Source organism: Leucopleurus acutus (genome assembly GCF_964270905.1).
Source record: "Leucopleurus acutus genome assembly, chromosome: 16".
Lineage (NCBI taxonomy): Eukaryota > Metazoa > Chordata > Mammalia > Artiodactyla > Delphinidae > Leucopleurus > Leucopleurus acutus.
In genome coordinates, this window is record NC_139158.1 from 37,042,300 (window position 1) to 37,060,702 (window position 18,403).

The 18,403-nt window shown below is 63.5% G+C and overlaps 1 protein-coding gene across 2 annotated transcripts; it reads left to right on the plus strand.

Moving 5' to 3' along the window:
• Nucleotides 1–830: 830 nt before the first annotated feature.
• On the plus strand, nucleotides 831–17,365 carry CASKIN1 (CASK interacting protein 1; the record flags this gene model as incomplete). Of its 2 annotated transcripts, XM_082856250.1 has the most annotated exons (20): nucleotides 831–924; nucleotides 7,148–7,199; nucleotides 7,307–7,404; nucleotides 7,610–7,755; nucleotides 7,846–7,941; nucleotides 8,058–8,188; nucleotides 8,650–8,758; nucleotides 8,840–8,948; nucleotides 9,039–9,133; nucleotides 9,299–9,416; nucleotides 10,426–10,527; nucleotides 10,632–10,720; nucleotides 10,797–10,881; nucleotides 10,967–11,058; nucleotides 11,855–11,965; nucleotides 12,046–12,147; nucleotides 13,566–13,704; nucleotides 13,783–15,828; nucleotides 16,504–16,909; nucleotides 17,269–17,365. In XM_082856250.1, 20 exons carry the CDS (start codon nucleotides 831–833, stop codon nucleotides 17,363–17,365), a joined length of 4,317 nt encoding a protein of 1,438 aa, XP_082712376.1. The 2 variants fall into 2 exon arrangements, with proteins under 2 accessions (XP_082712376.1, XP_082712377.1); XM_082856251.1 differs by lacking the exons at nucleotides 11,855–11,965; nucleotides 12,046–12,147.
• Between the last annotated feature and the right edge of the window lie 1,038 nt (nucleotides 17,366–18,403).

An 18,403-nucleotide genomic window follows, 5' to 3' on the forward strand; every position in this document is an offset into this window, starting at 1 on the left:
TAGCATTGTTTGTGGAGAGAGCCAGAGGTTGCAGGGCATGAAGGTGCAGTTGCGGGAGGGGGAGGGCGGGTTCCCTGACACCGAATTCATTATTGGGAGATTCCTCTTCACAGTCCTTCGACACCTCCCACGGGAACCACGGGCCAGAAATGTCTGACAGCCCCCGGCGGGCCGGCTTCTGTGCCGCCGATGCCCGGGTATCTCCATGCCCAGGTCCCCGCCCGCCCACTGCCTGAGTCCCTCCCCCCGTGGGTCCCGCAGCCTCTGGAAGCCTCTCTCAGGCTCTGCCTGGCGCCGCCGCCGACTCGGGGCTCAGTGTCCGGCCCCCCGGCGGCTGCTGTCCCTAGCCCCTGGCGGTCGCCGGGGCCGCGGGGGGTCCGCAGAGGCCGGGCCTGATCCGCGCGGCCCGCACGTGGGGAGGGGGCGTCTCGGGAGGACGGGTCCTAATGTAGGGGCGGAGCCAAGGAGTCGGGCGCGCGGCCGGCGCGGGCGCACCGAGGTCAGCGGCCGCGGAAGGGGGACCCAGGCGTCCGGGAGGTGGCGCCAGGTGCCGCGCCCCCACCCAGCTCCCGCCGCCGCCGGCCCCCGCCCCGCTCCCGCCGCCGCCGGCCCCCGCCCCCGGGCCGCCCCCCGCCCGTGACGCGCTCCCCGCCCCCTCCGCGCCGGGAGACCGAGACCGAACCGGAGCCCGAGGACAGCGAGGGGCGCGGGCGGCGGAGGAGGCTGCGGGGGAGGGAGGAGGATGCGGCGGGTGCCGTGGGGCCGCCGCCGCCTCTGAGCCGCGCCGAGCGCACGGAGCTCAGCCGCGTCGCTGCGGCCCCGGTCGCGCCATGGGGAAGGAGCAGGAACTGGTGCAGGCGGTGAAGGCGGAGGACGTGGGGACCGCGCAGAGGCTGCTGCAGAGGCCGCGGCCCGGAAAGGCCAGTGAGTGAGGGGGGTACGGGGGGCGCGGAGAGCGGGCGCGAGCCGCGGCGCGCCCCGGGGCCGTCTCCAGCGCCGAGCCCCCCACCCCGCCCGGTGCAGGGCGGGGAGGGGGATGCTGTCGGGTCCCCGGGGGCGGGGCGGGGCCAGCAGTGCCCAGACCCTCCGTCTGCGCCCCCCGCTGCCAGCACTGAAGGAGGGGCTGTATCGAGTGCCAGGCCGTCACCTGAGCCCCCCAGCGGGCACCTGGCGGCACCCACCTTCCAGGCCGCAGGCATTCGCATCCCTCTCTCCTGCCTCCGTTCCCCTCCCTTCCCGGGCTGCGGGCTGACAGCTGGAGGTCTCTTCTGGGCCTTTAAAGGGCGAGGCGGATTCCCCCCCACGCCATGGAGAGAGGGAGGGGCCTCTTGCGGTAAGGGGAGACCACAGGGCTGACAGTCTCTGTCAGACCCCCTCCCCGCCCCATGTTTAATAACGTGCTTAGCAGGAAGGGGGGGTGGCAGGACCATGCTGGGGGTGTGGCTGCCCAGGCATGGCCGGCTGGGGGCCATTTACTGAAGGGGGAGCAGAGGCCCAAGGTCGCCCAGCCCAGGGCAGGCTGAGTTCGAGGTAGGTGCAGACCCTGGTCCTCTCTGGCTTCCCTGCTGGAAAATGAGACTGGGGGGGAGGGGGTCTCCCACTGGCCATCCTGAGCTTGTTCTGTGGGGGTCCCAGGGGATGGTTGGAAGCTTGGTGCCCTGATCCCAGCACTCATCCCAGCTCAGCCTGGAGCCTCCCCCGGGGACTCTGGAGATGGATGGATGGGCGTGTGGACCAGCCGCGTGTGTGACTGCGCATGTATGGCCGTGTCAGTGTGTCAGGGCACTTGTGCGGGCGCGGGCAGGGCTCTGCTGGGTAGCAGGTGGGGTCTGGGTGCCCCGACTCCCCATGCCACCCCCTGGGACTGTATGTAAGCCAGGGAGGTACCCTCCCATCTCTCCAGGGGAGATGCTGAGAACTGAGACAGCCTCTGGGGCAGGTGGGGGTAGGTCCTTGAGCCCCAGGAGGACCCCTCCCACTGCAGCCCCTGCCTGGCTGCTACTATCTGCTCTGTGCAATTAGAGAGCTACACATCTGTGCCTCGCAAGAACACATACACAGGTGGGCCCTGCCTTCCACACCGGAGGCCCAGGGATAGTCTGCCAGTTAGGGCTGGCTTCAGGGCCTCAGTGTTCAGAAAAGGAGGGCTTTCAGGCAGAGGCAACCTTAGCTGAGCCTCAAAAGCAGGCTCAGGGATTGAGAGGTGGAAGGCAAGGCAAAGTCTTCCACCTAGTGGCCATCGACCTTGGGCACAGGCATCTCCAGTCTCTGGGCTTCAGTCTCCTCATCTGTAGGATGGGGACGTTTGTGGTCCCTGCTTCGTAGCATTGTTGTAAGGACAGCGAGTACACGCATGAAGCTCAGGCACTTAGTAAGCGCTCCGGAAGTGCTAACTGTGGCCATTCCCTAGACGGCCCAGGGCGGTGCGCCAAGGAAGTGGGGGGCATCAGATTTGGGGACTCCTCCCCCCTTCTACTCTGGCCATCTGGGGGAGGTGTGGGGACCTTTACCTCTACCTGTGTCTCCGCCTAGATCTCTGCATTTGACCCTGCATGGCCTGGTCTCCGGGTAGGAGAGACACCTGCCCTGGCACCCGAATCTGGGCTCTCTGACTCACAGGGGCGGGCATAATAAATCAGATGGAGAAATCCCTCCATGAATTAGCTCGGTTGTCATGGCAACACTGGCCTGCTTTGGAGTAAGATGTATTTTGATTCAGCAAAGTACAGCTGGAGTTTGGGCCATGGGGTAGGGGCATCCAGCGGTGCTCCCTGGGGCCCCCAACTCCAGAGGTGTTCCCACGATTCTTGTTTCCACAGTCTCCTCCCTGTGCTGACACCTTCCCTTCACCCCACACCCCAGTGACACCCCAGGCTCTGTCAGCACCCCTATCCTGCCTGAAGGGAGCCTCCACTTACAGGCACAGGCACCGTCACCCTTAGCAATCATCCTTGAAGTGAAGAAGAGACTGCCAGGGAGAGAAAATACTGGGGTGGAGGTTGGTCTTCTGGGGTGTGGGCAGATACCCTGCCCTTCCTTCGGGCCCAACCTCCCCTTTCTTCCATTTCACTGAAGACTACGGCCAGCACTCCTGTGCTCACTCACCTTGGCCCACTAAGAGTTCCCTTCCAGCGTCTGGCTCAGAGCTGCCTGCCCTGGGGGATTTGAGAGGGTGCCTTTCTATGCTGGAGGCCAGAGGGCTCAGCCAATCTGAGGTGGGAGCAGAGGAGGCCAAGACCACGTCCCTGTAGGAGACAGATGTGGCTCTGTGGAGGTGGCTTGTGGGTGGCTTCCGTGGTTGGAGGAGCATCTTGGCAGAGGGGTGGAGGGAGGCCACAAGGGTAGAGTGGAAAAGGGTCTGGGGTGGGCTCCCCTCAGGGCCTCTGCAGCTGGAGTTTGGAGGTGACTTCAAAGGTAGGGGTAGGGCTTCCCTGGTGGCGCTGTGGTTGAGAGTCCGCCTGCCGATGCAGGGGACGCGGGTTCGTGCCCCGGTCCGGGAAGATCCCACATGCCGCGGAGCGGCTGGGCCCGTGAGCCGTGGCCGCTGAGCCTGCACGTCCGGAGCCTGTGCTCCGCAACAGGAGAGGCCACAACAGTGAGAGGCCCGAGTACCGCAAAAAAAAAAAAAAAAAAAAGGTAGGGGTAGTATCAGGAGAGCAGTTAGAGGGCTGGGGTGATAGGAGACCGGAGAGCCCAAGTCATGGGGGCGGTCAGGGGCAAGGCATATGCACTATGACTGATGGCAATCTGTAGGACTTAGTGCCCTTGTGGAAAAGGGAAAGGGGCTCCTGGGGCCTTCAGCTTATCCCCACTTTCCCTCCTCTCTCCCACCTACCCAGGCCCCTGAAGCCGTGCTCTGCTCCAGCTTCATTCAGGGCACCTGTCTCCATGAGGTGCAGCCCCCCAGCCCCAGGCAGGCTGAAGTTCTGGGACCTTCCCGGGTGTCCAGTGTCCCCATGGGAATTGGGGGTGCTTCAAGACCTCAAGCCCCCCTTCATCCAATTCCAGTACTTTTCCTCTTTGAGGAGACCAGTGGCCGGAAGGGGGGCGGGGAAGATGACCTTAGCAAGATGCTCCTTCTCCTGTGGGGAGTGATCCCCTTATGGATGGAGACACCCTCTCCCCACTGGTGTCTGTGTCACTTCCTGGGCCTCAAGCTCCAGCTCCTCTGAGATTTCAGCACGTGCAGCTGTGACTGGGCAAGCAGGTGGGCCTGGCCTCGGGCGCCACTCAGAGCACCTGGCTCCGTAGCTGCCTGGGCACCCTGGCTGCGGGAGGGAGGAGAGCGAGCTGGCCTGGGAAGTCTTGTGGAGAGAAGCTGAGAACTGGCTACATGGGAACTAAGCAGGGTGGGGGGCAGCAGACATTAGAGTTGGGGGGCAGAGCCTTTTGGTGGGGGAATGTGCTGAGGGTGGGCTTGAGCAAGGCAGGGGTGCTTGGGGACAGCGATGCCTGGGCTCCCTTCAGCTTTACGACAAGGGACCGTGGCAGGCCCGGCCGCATAATCCACAGAGCCCAGCGCAAAATGAAAATGGTGGGGGGGTGACTTGTCCAAAAAAATAATAGGACTTCCCTGGTGGTCCAGTGGTTAAGACTCCACGCTTCCACTGCAGCGGGCGCGGGTTCAATCCCTGGTCAGGGAAGTTCCGCATGCCACAAGATGGGGCCAAAAAAACCCCCCCAAAACAAACAAAATAACAATCTCGCGACAGCAGAGCATCCAGCCAGGTGTGGGGCTCTTCTGAGTGGTTGCACAGGTGACACACTTGAAGCCGGCTCTGGCAGGTGGACAAAGTGTGTGGGATGAGGGTACAGTTCAGTCACCAGTTACTGAGCACTGTGTGTGCACCTGTTACTGTTTTAGCCAGCAAGGATACGGCAGTGAGCAAAATAGATAAAAACCATTGTCCTCTTGGAGCCTGTAATTTAGTGATGGAGATGGACAATAAACAAGATAAATGGTGGTATGAGGGCTAAAGAGAAAAATACAACAGACACGAGATGGGAAGGGGATTACCGTTTTCTTTATTCTTTATTATTTATTTTTTGGCCACACCGCACAGCTTGCAGGATCTTAGTTCCCCAACCAGGGACTGAACCTGGGCCATGGCAGTGAAAGTGCCGAGTCCTAACCACTGGACCACCAGGAAACTCCCAGAGGATTACCATTTTAGATGGGGGAGGAGGCTTTGACAAGCAGGTCTTGGATAGAGACCTGAAGGACATGAAGAGGGAATAATGGGGATAATTGAGAGAAGAATGGCTCACACACACACACACACACACACACACAGCATGTGCAAAGGCCCTGTGGCAGGGGAGACAGGTGTGTTGGAGTGCCATCAAGGAGGCTCAGGTGGCTGGAACAGGGGTGAGGAGGAAGTCGAAGTGAAAGGAGGGCTGCATCATACAGGGCTATTGTCCGGCTTTGACCTCCAACCCCATTGAGACAGGAGCAATGGGACCGGACCCATGTTCTAACGGGGTCCCCCTGACCTCAGTGGGTATGGAGGATGGACTGGAGGGGGCAGGGTGGAAATGGGGATGCCAGGGGGAGGTGATGGCAGTGGTCCTTCGAGGGATGCTGGCCTGGCCCAGGGTGGTGATGATGGTACTGGTGAGAAAGGGTAGGATTCCAGGTGTGCTTTGAAAGTGTCTTGAAAGTAGAGCCAACAGGATTGACCGATGGAGAAGTTATAAGGGCTCAAGAAAGGACCCAGGGCTGCCTACAAGGTTTTTCCCTGGACCACCACGGGGAAGGAGGGGTGGCACTGCTGCCAACTTAGACAGCCGGTAGCATCAGCCAAGTGTCTGAGGCGGGGGGAGGGGCAGGGGAGTGGAGATGCCTCTTGTCCTGGAGCCTCAGCTCTTCGGCTCTTCACCGGAGAAGCCCCTTGCTGGGGAGGGTTGGGTGGGATTCCTATAGGGCTAGTATTAGGAACTGCCACGTGCTGAGCTGACTCTGTGTCAGACCCTTCATGTGTTGTCTGGAGGCGCCCTTAGGCCTGTGAGGCTGGCCCTGTTAGACCCTTCGAGCTCACAGCCAAGGCCTCAGGGCTAGTAAGGGGCAGAGGGAGGATTTGAATTCAGGCCCGTCTGACTTTGTGGGCCATTGGGGGACCCACACCCTATATCCAAAAACTGAGAACTGAGGCCGGAGCAGCCGGGGCTGCTGTTGGTCACAGAGCAGGCCCTGCAGCAGCCCCTCTGTGACTCGACTCCCTCAGCCCCCTGCCCCCATCCCTGTCCTGAGCCTGGACAAAGGGGCTTCTGTCCTGCCAGCCCCTCCCTCACAGAGTGACTGACCCACAAATGGTTTATGTAATCGTGGCCCAGACAGGCAGGGGATTGGCCCGAGTCCGGCTGGACCTGAGCCCACGGGGAGGGCATCGGTGGGCTCCCCTCCTCTGGCAGGCGGCTGGTGGAGGCCAGGACTGGGGACGCCCCGGGAGGAGACTGGGACCCCCAAGGGAGGGCTGGAGCCCCTCGGGCTTCAGGCGGGCTGACCCTGGGGCCTGCGCATGCCCCCATAGATGAGGGGGCCATTGTAATGTGGTTGCTTGGAGGCACTGGCCCACGTGCCTGCCTCCCCATCCTGCCCTGCCAAATGGGGCTCATCTACACAGGGCAGGCCCGGGGCTGGGAGTTGGGGGAGGCTGAACCCTGGAAATGCAGATCTTCCCCAGAGATACCCCCATTTCCGGGTGTTCCAGCCTTCCTGGGCCACCCCCGGCCCCATCTGGGTCCTTCTGAGAGACAGATTGGGCTGGCTCTCTCCCTCCCACCATTGGCAGGTGCTCAGCCAGCGTCTCAAGGGAGGGGGGTTCATGTGCACATGTGTGCGCCTGTGTGGGTGTACAGCCCTGGCTTCTGTTCCCAGACAGGGACAGGGCCTATGAACCTCCCAACGTCTTAGTTCAGTGGGAAACCAAGGGCCAAAAGCTGGTACCTGATGCTGAGTGCTGGAAACAGGGTTGAATGAATGAACGTTTCTAGACTAAAGACCTAGATAGCTTTGGCTCTGAGCCTGCCAGGGAGCTAGCCAGCCGCTCTCTGCCTGCTCTCTGTCTAGAGGGGGCTGGGACCCAGGTAGGCCTCAGTGGGGGCTGGACGGAGCCTCCCTCACCATGTCTCCTTCCCACCCCAGAGCTCCTGGGCTCCACCAAGAAGATCAATGTCAATTTCCAAGACCCAGATGGGTGAGTTCTCAGCCCGGGGAGATGTCAGTCTGGTATGGGGGTCAAGGACTCCTGGGGAAGGCAGGTTGCCCGGCTCCTTGCCCATACATGTCTGTCACCTGTCCCAGCTTTTCTGCCCTGCACCACGCAGCCCTGAATGGCAACACGGAATTGATCACCCTGCTGCTGGAGGCCCAGGCTGCTGTGGACATCAAGGACAACAAAGGCAAGGCCTGTCAGGGACCTCAGAGCCAGAGGCAGGGGGTCAAGGTCAAAATTGGGGTCCCTGGAGGCCAGGATGGCCCCTCAACTGAGGTCTCAGCCCCGGGTCTTGGTCTGGGTTGAGGCAGGTTCTCATGGGATCAGCGTCCTAGAAGTCAGGGTTGGGTTCAGGGTCAGGGGCTAGCTCCCAACCGCCCCCTTGCCCCCAGGCATGCGGCCGCTACACTATGCGGCCTGGCAGGGCCGGAAGGAGCCCATGAAGCTGGTGCTGAAGGCAGGCTCAGCGGTGAATGTCCCGTCTGATGAGGGCCACATCCCCCTGCACTTGGCGGCCCAGCATGGTCACTACGACGTGGTAAGGACCACCTCAAGGGTGACAGGGTGCCTGGGGCAGAATGAGCCCGACGGATGCATTGGGCCTGACCACACCCTGTGGTCCCTGCAGTCTGAGATGCTGCTCCAGCACCAGTCCAACCCGTGCATGGTGGACAACTCGGGGAAGACGCCCCTGGACCTTGCCTGTGAGTTCGGCCGCGTTGGGGTAAGTCTCCCCAGGGAGCTGAGTGGGACTCCAACAACTCCTGGGGTGGGAATGGGAGACAAACTGCAGCTCCCCACCCCATTCCTGGGCCCCCCTACTCTGACCCCTCCTTCCAGGTGGTCCAGCTGCTCCTGAGCAGCAACATGTGTGCGGCCTTGCTAGAGCCCCGGCCAGGGGACACCACCAACCCCAATGGCACCAGCCCCCTGCACCTGGCAGCCAAGAACGGCCACATCGACATCATCAGGTATGGCCGTGGGGAGGGGGCGGGGTAAGGGGCACCCAGCCTTGGGGTTCCTGCTCCTGGCTTGGCAATAAGACAGGAGCAGCCAGGGAGCCATGGGGATGTGGTGAGGTCTCTGGATACGAAGGATGCCTCAAGCCGCCCACATAAAGGATGTACTGGAGGGGGGTGGGGAGTGGTCTTCTATAGCCCCACAGCCTGTGCCACTTGCTGGGTGACCTTGAGGAGACTCTTAACTTCTCTGAGCCTCAGTTTCCTCATCCTTAAAGTGGGCATCGCAGCACTGCCTACACTAGGATGAGACGAGATAGGAGTGTGAAGGGTTAACACAGGGAGGGGTTGTCGGGGATGTGGGACAGGGTTAGCTCATCCTCAGCCCCCAGGAACTGGAGCCCGGCTTGGGGGTGCTGGGGCAGAGGGCTCTCTGTGCAGGGCCCTGCCTGCTCCTCCTACCTCCCTGTCAGACTCCTCCTCCAAGCTGGCATTGACATTAACCGCCAGACCAAGTCCGGCACGGCCCTGCACGAGGCCGCACTCTGTGGGAAGACGGAAGTGGTTCGGCTGCTGCTCGATGTGAGTTAGGGGCCAGAGGGAGCTGGGGTCAAGTGGGGGTGTAGGGGGCTCCTGAGAGTCCTCACCCTCTGGCACATACAGAACGGGATCAATGCCCACGTGAGGAACACCTACAGCCAGACAGCCCTGGACATCGTGCACCAATTCACCACCTCCCAGGCCAGCAAGGAGATCAAGCAGCTGCTGCGAGGTGGGCCCAGGCGGGGCAGGGGGGCAGGGCTGGGGCCTGGGCCAGGCCGGCTCACAGGACTGGGGGGTCTGCCACCTCCTGTGTCCCCAGAGGCCTCGGCAGCCCTGCAGGTCCGGGCAACCAAGGATTATTGCAACAATTACGACCTGACCAGCCTCAACGTGAAAGCCGGGGACATTATCACAGTAAGGATGGCCTGGGGCTGCTGGAACAGGGATGAATGGGACCTGGGATGCTCCCCGCAACACCTGGCAGCAACTGGGGGGTATGAGCAGGAGGCCAAGGCCACCTACCCACTTGACATGGAGGGGTGTCTCCCTGAGCATGCTCCTCCCACCGTATCTGACCAGGTCCTCGAGCAGCATCCAGACGGCCGGTGGAAGGGCTGTATCCATGACAACAGGACAGGCAATGACCGTGTGGGCTACTTCCCTTCCTCCCTGGGCGAGGCCATCATCAAGCGAGCAGGCAAGTCCCACCTGGGGATGGGCTCGCGGGCCAGAAGGAAGCAGGTGCACGGCGTTTTGGGTGGTAGGGCAAGGATTGTCAGCTCTAGTCATTGCTAGGTGTGGGGTCCAGAGTGTGTCTTGCCAGCTGTCTCCTCATCAGTGTCCCCAGACCCACTCCTTCATGTATTCAACAGACATTGCATGCCAGGCACTAGGAGTAGATGGACGTCATTCTTGCTCCCAAGGAGCTTGCCCTCGGGGAGGGAGGGGAGAAGGGAACAGTAAAATAAATGTGGAAGGAAACGTACCAACCAGTGACACAGAGATTGCAGATGGAGACCCACTTTAGACAAGTGTGGACAGAGAAGACCCTGAGAAGTGGGAGGGGCTGGCCACAGGCAGAGCATTCCAGGCAGCAGGAACCACACGTGCAAAGGCACTGAAGCAGGACAGAGTGTGACTGTGTAAGGGTCCAAAGGAGCCCAGTGTGGCTGACTTGGTGACAGAGAGGGAGGGGGCGCAGGATGAGGCCATAGGGCCATGGAATGGCTTCAGATGGGGGACTGGTGTGATTGGTTTACCCCACAGAGAGGATATGGAGATTGACAGGCCGGGTGAGAGGGCAGAGGGGAGCCAGTTAGGAGGTGTGGCCAATCCACCCAAGGTCATCGAGTTCCCTGGGGTGAGGAGCCTGGACCCAGGCTCCTGGGGGCCTCCTCCCTCCCCCTGCTCCCCAGGCACAGAGGGGTTTGCACTCTCCTGCAATTCCCTACTCCCACCTACAGGACCACAGGATAGCCTGGCCTGCGCCCCTCTCTACCATGCTCTCCTGCTCTCAAATGTCCAAGGTTGGGAAGGGCCTTCTGAGGGTCGCTCAGCTCCTCGAACACAGGGCAGGAGGAGGCTGTACTGACCCCCCAGGCACGTGTGTGTCCAGCCTCTGCTCTGCGCAGACTTGGGGGCCAGGCCAGGGGATGCCCCAGGCCTGGGCCAGTCCAGGATTCAGGGCGGCTGTGCTTGGCCAGCAGGTTCCCGAGCAGGCGCCGAACCAAGCCCACCCCAGGGATGCAGCTCAGCAGGGCCCTCTGCACCTCCCGAGGAGATCTGGGTGCTGAGGAAGCCATTTGCAGGTAGGTGGGGGCCTCTGGAGGGTGGTGGTGGTGGCACTTCTGCAAGGCAGCACCTGGGCTATGCAGGGCTGGCACTAGCTGATGCTGCTTCCTCCTGCTGGCAGGCGGGGACCGCAGTGGCAGCTTGAGCAGTGTGGCCAGTGGCCGGAGCAGCGGGGGCCACACCCTGCACGCAGGCTCTGAAGGGGTCAAGGTAGGTGGGTTGGTGGCAGGACCAGGATGGCCTGTGTCTAGAGCAGCACTGGCCAGCCAGCCTGTCTGGGTTGCAGCTCTTGGCCACGGTGCTCTCCCAGAAGTCTGTCTCCGACTCCAGCCCCGGGGACAGCCCTGTCAAGCCTCCGGAGGGCTCTTCAGGTAAGAGCAAGGACACAGCACTGCTGGCCTGGCCGGGAGGTAGCCCCCAGGCAGCCATTGCCCCACCATACCCTCTCGTCCCCAGGTGCCACCCGGTCCCAGACTCCAGTGACCCATGCCGGGCAGGTCTATGGGGAGCAGCCATCCAAAAAGCTGGAGACAGCATCGGAGGGCAAGGTACAAGGCCTGGGCCGGCTGCAGGTGGGGGGGCACCCAGGGCAGCCTGCCTGGCTTGGCCGCAGCACGGCCAGGGCCCTTGACAGGCCGGGCCCGTCCTTCTGTTGGTCTGTCAGTCTGTGTGTGTAGCTGTTGTCTCTTGTACACGCTGTGCGTGTAAGCTAGTGTGTCTAGGAAGTGTGACACAGGTGTGAAGTGAGTTGGGGTGTGTTTGTGTGGCTGGTGTGATTGTGATGCGGGCACATGTGCACATGTGTGTGTGTGTGGAATGGCATGGATGTGAGTCAAGCCAAGGCGTGTATGTGGGTGAGACAGGTCCTGTGTGCATGCACCTGCGTGCTAGGGCGGGCGTGAGCTGCTGGCTGAGTCCTCCTGCATTCCTCTGGGTAGAGCCCACCTTCTGGGGTGTAGAGGGGAAGCACTAAATTGCCCCGCCTGAGGCCCCATTCCCAGAGCCCCTCACATGGGGCCACACTGCAGGGTGTCTCTGGTCCAGGAATGGGGGGGACGGTCAGGGAGGCCTGTGATGTGGACAGCAGCTGGACCCTCCTGGTGGAGATCACAGAAGGAGGCCGAGGTGCTGGACAGTGCTCAAGACAGCGGCACCCAGGACCACAGAGCGAGGAGGAGCACCCGGGCCAGGCTGACGGGGCCTGGCTGCAGACGGCCCAGCGGACAGCAGATTGCACTGCGTGGTCTTCAGCTGAGCAGAGAAGGAGGCGCCGCGGTGGCTGGGGTGCATGCCTGGCGGGGGAGCAGGCGGGCAAGCCTGCAGCGGGTGCCTTGTGTCTTCCAGGGCGCCGAGGCTGTCAGCCAGTGGCTTGCCACGTTCCAGCTGCAGCTCTACGCCCCCAACTTCATCAGCGCCGGCTATGACCTGCCCACCATCAGCCGCATGACCCCTGAGGTGAGCTGCCCGAAGGCTATCTACCAGCTGACCCAGAGATGGGCCCCCAGCCTCTGCTAATGGGCCTCTCCTCCACCTAGGACCTCACGGCCATCGGGGTCACCAAGCCAGGCCACCGGAAGAAGATCACTGCAGAGATCAGCAGCCTGAGCATCCCCGACTGGCTGCCTGAGCACAAACCCGTAAGGCCCCCTGCACCCCAGTGGCCAGTCCCAGGTTGGGCAGACAGACAGACAGACAGCCTGCCTCCCTGGCTACAGCCCACCCCTGCCCTCCGGGGAGTCCAGAGAGAGGAGAGCAGAGGATGACCTCTGTTTGTCCGTCAGGGGCACTGGGGCCTGCCTCCCTGGGGCAGGGGCAGGGGCAGTGGTGACCCCCTCTGAGGGCTGTCAGGGCAAGGGAAGCCTGAAGCCTGGAGAGTCCCCATCTCCACTGTGTGTTCCACACTCAGGCAGCCACACAGGGCCACCGGAGCCACCCGGCACACCACAGCACTGCCCATCACACACCCACCCAGACACTGCAGGGGGCCATGGGGATGGGACGTGCTTGCACACACCCAGGCACATGTATGGGGAAGACGCTTGTGTGTGCTTCGGGTACCCAGCACGCGTATGCTAAATACATTCAAGGCACCCACTGGTGACTGCACACACTGGCTGACAGCCACACCAGCCGCGGCCCGTGCTGTCACGAACAGGCAGTCTGTGGTGGGACAGGCTCTGGGCTGGGAGAAGATGGGCCCAGGGCCTGTCACATCCATGCTGCCTCTCTGGGCCTTGCGCTGTGCTTTGGGCTCCCACCCGTCTGTGAGGGAGATGCCATGGCCACCGAGAGCCCCAGGGCTGTGGGTTGGTGACAAGTGGGTTTGTGTTCATCCACTCTGCCTCACCCCACTCAGTCAGCGGCTCAGGGGTCCTCCCAGCCAGCACGTCCGGGTCCCAGGGGCTTCACTTTGTTTGTGCAGCCAAGGAGGTGACCGAGTGTCCTGTGTTGGTGCATGAGTGACATCCAGCTGGGAGTGTGGACGGGTGAATGCCATTCAGGGAGCCAGCCACCGGTGGTTCTGGGTGAAGACCATCACAGATATTTGCCAGGCGTGTGACGAGGCTGTGTGACGTGTGCCTGATGCTGGTGGGGAAGTGGTGAGAGGGCGTGAGCGTGACTCAGAGGGGTGTCAGTGCCCGTGGATGGCTGGGATGCAGGGTGTGTGTATACACGTATCTGGTCGGTGGTGCTGTGTATCTGTGTTCATGACGTGTGTGGTGTGTCCACGTGGATGCTGTCCCCATGGCTGCCTGGGCAGGTGAGGAAGCGCATTCTTCCGCCAGAAGTGCATTCTTCCCCCTCCCCCAAAGGGTATCCTGGGGAGAGAGTCACCCCTCTGTGTGTGTTTGCATATGTTCTCAAGTGTGTGTGAGCTGGCCTTGGGCTCCTGTCAAGGCTGCACTGTCTCCAAAGCTGACGCCTCGGGCCTGTCTGTTTGTCCTTCCGTCTCTCTGTGCCAGGCTGGCCCGGTGCCCTCTCCTCTGACAGCTCTGAGTAATAGGCAGGGTGTGGCAGCCAGCTCGGGCTGCCCTCTGTGTCCCCTGCTCCGTAGGCTAACCTGGCCATGTGGCTGTCCATGATTGGCCTGGCTCAGTACTACAAGGTGCTGGTGGACAACGGCTACGAGAACATCGACTTCATCACCGACATCACCTGGGAAGACCTGCAGGAGATCGGCATCACCAAGCTGGGTGAGGCCCCACCCCGCCCCCACTGCCTCCTGGTCCCCGCCACCCTCCCTGGCCTGACCTGCCCCCCGCCCGACTCAGGACACCAGAAGAAGTTGATGCTGGCAGTGAGGAAACTGGCAGAGCTGCAGAAGGCAGAGTACGCCAAGTATGAGGGGGGACCCCTGCGCCGGAAGGTACCACAGTCACTTGAAGTGATGGCCATCGAGTCGCCACCCCCACCCGAGCCTGCCCCGGCTGACTGCCAGTCTCCTAAGATGACCACCTTCCAGGACAGTGAGCTCAGCGGTGAGCTGCAGGCTGCCCTGACGGGCCCGGCTGAAGGGGCTGCCGCTGCCGCTGCCCCTACTGAGAAGCCCTCCAACCACCTGCCACCCACCCCAAGGGCCTCCATGCGGCAGGAGCCCAGCCTGGGTGGGCGGGCACGGCACATGAGCAGTTCTCAGGAGCTGCTGGGCGACGGGCCCCCAGGGCCTGGCAGCCCCATGTCACGAAGCCAGGAGTACCTGCTGGAGGAGGGGCCGGCCCCGGGTACCCCCCCCAAGGAGGCCCGGCCCAGCCGCCACGGCCACAGCGTCAAGCGGGCCAGTGTGCCCCCAGTGCCTGGCAAGCCGCGGCAGGTCCTTCCACCAGGTACCAGCCACTTCACGCCCCCCCAGACTCCCACAAAAGCCCGGCCAGGCTCCCCGCAAGCCCTGGGGGGGCCTCATGGTCCAGCCCCAGCCACAGCCAAGGTGAAGCCCACCCCACAGCTGCTGCCACCGATGGAGCGACCCATGTCACCCCGCTCGCTGCCTCAGTCACCCACACACCGTGGCTTTGCCTACGTGCTGCCCCAACCCGTGGAGAGCGAGACAGGGCCGGCTGCTCCGGGGCCTGCGCCTGCGGCCGTGCCCGCGCCTGTGCCCACGCTGTGCCTGCCCCCTGAGGCCGACATGGAGTCAGGGCGGCCCAAGAAGCGTGCCCACAGCCTGAATCGCTATGCGGCGTCTGACAGCGAGCCGGAGCGGGACGAGCTGCTGGTGCCGGCCACGGTGGGGCCCTACGCCACAGTCCAGCGGCGCGTGGGCCGCAGCCACTCGGTGCGGGCACCTGCTGGCGCTGACAAGAATGTCAACCGCAGCCAGTCGTTCGCTGTGCGGCCGCGAAAGAAGGGCCCCCCCCCACCCCCACCCAAGCGCTCCAGCTCATCCATGGCCAGTGCCAACCTGGCTGATGAGTCAGTGCCAGATGCGGAGACTGAGGTGGCTGGGGCTGAGGACGGCCGGCTGGGGGTCCGGGCACAGCGCCGGCGGGCTAGTGACCTGGCTGGCAGTGTGGACACAGGAAGCGCTGGCAGCGTGAAGAGCATTGCAGCCATGCTCGAGCTGTCATCCATTGGGGGTGGGGGCCGGGCAGCCCGCAGGCCCCCTGAGGGCCACCCCATGCTTCGCCCCGCCAGCCCAGAGCCAGGCCGGGTGGCAACGGTGTTGGCCTCGGTGAAGCACAAGGAGGCCATTGGGCCTGACGGCGAGGTGGTGAACCGGCGCCGCACACTGAGTGGGCCTGTCACAGGACTTCTGGCCACTGCTCGCCGGGGTCCGGGAGAGCCAGGGGGGCCTGCAGATCACGGCCACGTTGTGGAAGATGGCGCTACCCGGCAGCGGCCTCGAGGTCCAGCCAAGGGTGAGGCGGGTGTGGAGGGCCCACCACTGGCCAGGGTGGAGGCCAGTGCCACGCTCAAGAGGCGCATCCGAGCCAAGCAGAGCCAGCAGGAGAATGTCAAGTTCATCCTCACTGAGTCCGACACGGTCAAGCGCCGGCCCAAGGCCAAGGAGAGGGAGGCAGGTCCCGAGCCTCCCCTACCACCACTGTCCGTGTACCAGAATGGAACAGGCACTGTGCGCCGCCGTCCGGCCTCTGAGCAGGCTGGGCCCCCAGAGCTGCCCCCGCCACCGCCACCCGCTGAGCCCCCGCCCTCTGACCTGTTGCACCTGCCCCCGCTGCCCCCGCCAGACAGTGATGCCCGGAAGCCGGCCAAGCCACCTGTCTCTCCCAAGCCCATTCTGGCTCAGCCCGTGCCCAAGATCCAGGGCTCACCCACACCTGCCTCCAAGAAGGTGCCACTGCCAGGTCCTGGCAGCCCAGGTAGGTTGCAGGGAACCAGCTGGGGAAGGGCCCTCCTGCAGCTCCCCATGCCATGGTCTGAGGGGTTTTCCACTTCTTGGATTTGATGAAGGCCAGGTGGAGTGGGGTGGGAAAGTATCCTCAGACCCTCTCGTCCATCCACCCACTGGACCACTTCACCAACGAGAGCTGAGACAAGGGTGGATGATCCTTACATTCCTCAGCGAAGGAGACACAGAAACCCATGAATAGCAGCACCTGTGGAAGGAGGACAGGCCCACGATGCTGGAAGGCTAAGGGAGGATTCTGACCTGGCTGTAAAATGACCCAAGCACAGGAGGGAGGGGAGAGACTTCCAGGCAGAAGGATCAGAGGTGCAAAGGCCCTGTGGCATTCAAGCAACGGAAGGGCCGGTGTCTGCAACAGGCCACACCTGGAGGGGAATGGAGGTGGGGGGCGGACCGGGCGGGGTTTGGAAGCAGTGACCCAAGCAGGCCTGCACAGGGAAGCGCGCTCCCTGGCAGCCTCAGGGAGGCCGGGGGCGGAGGGCTGGAGCTGGAGCCCGGCGGCAGTGCAAAGGGCGTTATCGCTAATTCCGGGTTCGAGGCAGGGCGCTTGGGCAGGGCTTATGCCGGGATGGGCAGCGCGCGCGCCGCGCGACCTCCCACCCCGGTGCGACTCTCTTCTTCCCCGCAGAGGTGAAGCGTGCCCACGGCACGCCGCCGCCCGTGTCTCCCAAGCCGCCACCACCGCCCACGGCGCCCAAGCCGGCCAAGGCAGCGGCGGGGCTGCAGTCGGGCAGCGCCAGCCCGTCGCCCTCGCCGGCACGCCAGCCGCCTGCTGCCCTCACCAAGCCCGCCAGCACGCCACCCTCGCTGAGTGCCAGCCCGGCCAGGCCCCCGTCCCCCGGTGTGCCCGCGCTGCACGTGCCCGCCAAGCCGCCGCGCGCTGCTGCAGCGGTAGCCGGGCCCCCCGCCGCGCCCGACGGCGCCTCGCCGGGGGACAGCGCCAGGCAGAAGCTTGAGGAGACAAGCGCGTGCCTGGCGGCGGCGCTGCAAGCCGTAGAAGAGAAGATCCGGCAGGAGGACGCGCAAGGCTCGCGGTAGGTGCAGGACCCGGTCCGGCGTGGGCGTAGGTGGGGGGCTGTGCGCTCCCGCGGCGGGTGCACACCTGGAGGCTGCCCGGCGAGAGCGGGGCCGAGTTGCGCCGGGCCCGAGTTGCGCCGGGCACGGCCTGGCGTGGGCGGGGCTCTACGAGCTGCCCCAGTCCCCGACAGAGGCTACTGTGAGTGGGAGGGGGCGGAGCGGGGCAGATGTGGGGAGTATGTGGACTGATCCGGCCCCGCCCCTGAATGCGGGGGCGTGGCCTCCGCGAGGGGCGGGACTTCGCGCTGAATGGGCGGGACATGGGGGCTGGAAGTTCTGCGCTGACCCAGCCAGTTCACGCTGCGCCCGCCCCCAGCCCCTCGGCCGCCGAGAAGAGCACCGGCAGCATCCTGGACGACATTGGCAGCATGTTTGACGACCTGGCCGACCAGCTGGACGCCATGCTGGAGTGACGCGGCCGCCCAAGTTCGGCCCACCCGCGCCGCCTGGGCTCCGGCCCGCACACTGACCTTTACCTCAGGATGGGTACCTCTGGGGGCGGCACGAGCGGGCAGGGCGGTGGACCAAGGGGGAGGGATGCAGGGGGCAGCCCGCTAGGCGGCCGCGGGCACGAGGCGGGGGTGGGCCGTTCTGTCCAGACCCCGCACAAGCACAACTCCTGCCCCTGGGCCCAGCTTGGAGGACTGCCTGGTTGGTGGACCCAAGGGCTCTGGGCAGATGCTGCTGCCTTGTGGGTGCCCTTCCTTATCTGCTGCTCCCTGTGCAATAACTGCTGGGCTACCTGCCCACCCACCACCAGGCTCTGCCCGCTGTGGGTGGAGGAGGGGAAACTCCTGAACCGCCTGCCCTGAGTCCAGGTTGGGTCCACCCTGGGAGGCAGCGGGAGGGGGGCAGCTGCTGTAGCCCCCTCCCCAATCTGTGGCAGAGCACAGGCCTATGCCCAGCACAGAACTGCCCATTGGGGACCTCTGCCAGCCACTCCAGCGCAGCACAAGGGGCTGGGGTTGGGCCCCCTGCCCCACTGCACCCCCCTCCCTAAATATAAGCTATTGAAGAGTATTAATTTATTGGGAATAAGCTGAGGCAGATTTCCCCAGAGAAACAAAAAGGTATAACTTTAACAAATATATATTTAAAGAAAGAAGAAATATTATTGATTCTATAGAAAACCATTTACCAACTGCAAGGACGCTGGAGTCCAGCTCAAGACAAAAGCTGTTAGAGGCCCCGGCCATCTGTCTGTGTATCCTTCCCTCCCTCTGTCCAGGAGTGGCCAGACCCCCGGGCCCAGTAGCACAAACAGGAGGCTGGGGTCTGGGGGAGGGATCTGTGCTCCGCCAGGGCCTTCCCTCTGCTCTCTCTCCTAACTTCTCTGCATCTGAAGAACTTGAAGGATGTGCCTTGCTCGCCGCTGGGCTGTGTCATCCACGCCGTGGAGACAGTGGGGAGGGCTCTGCCTCTCCCATGGGTGCTGGTGTTAGGGTGCATCT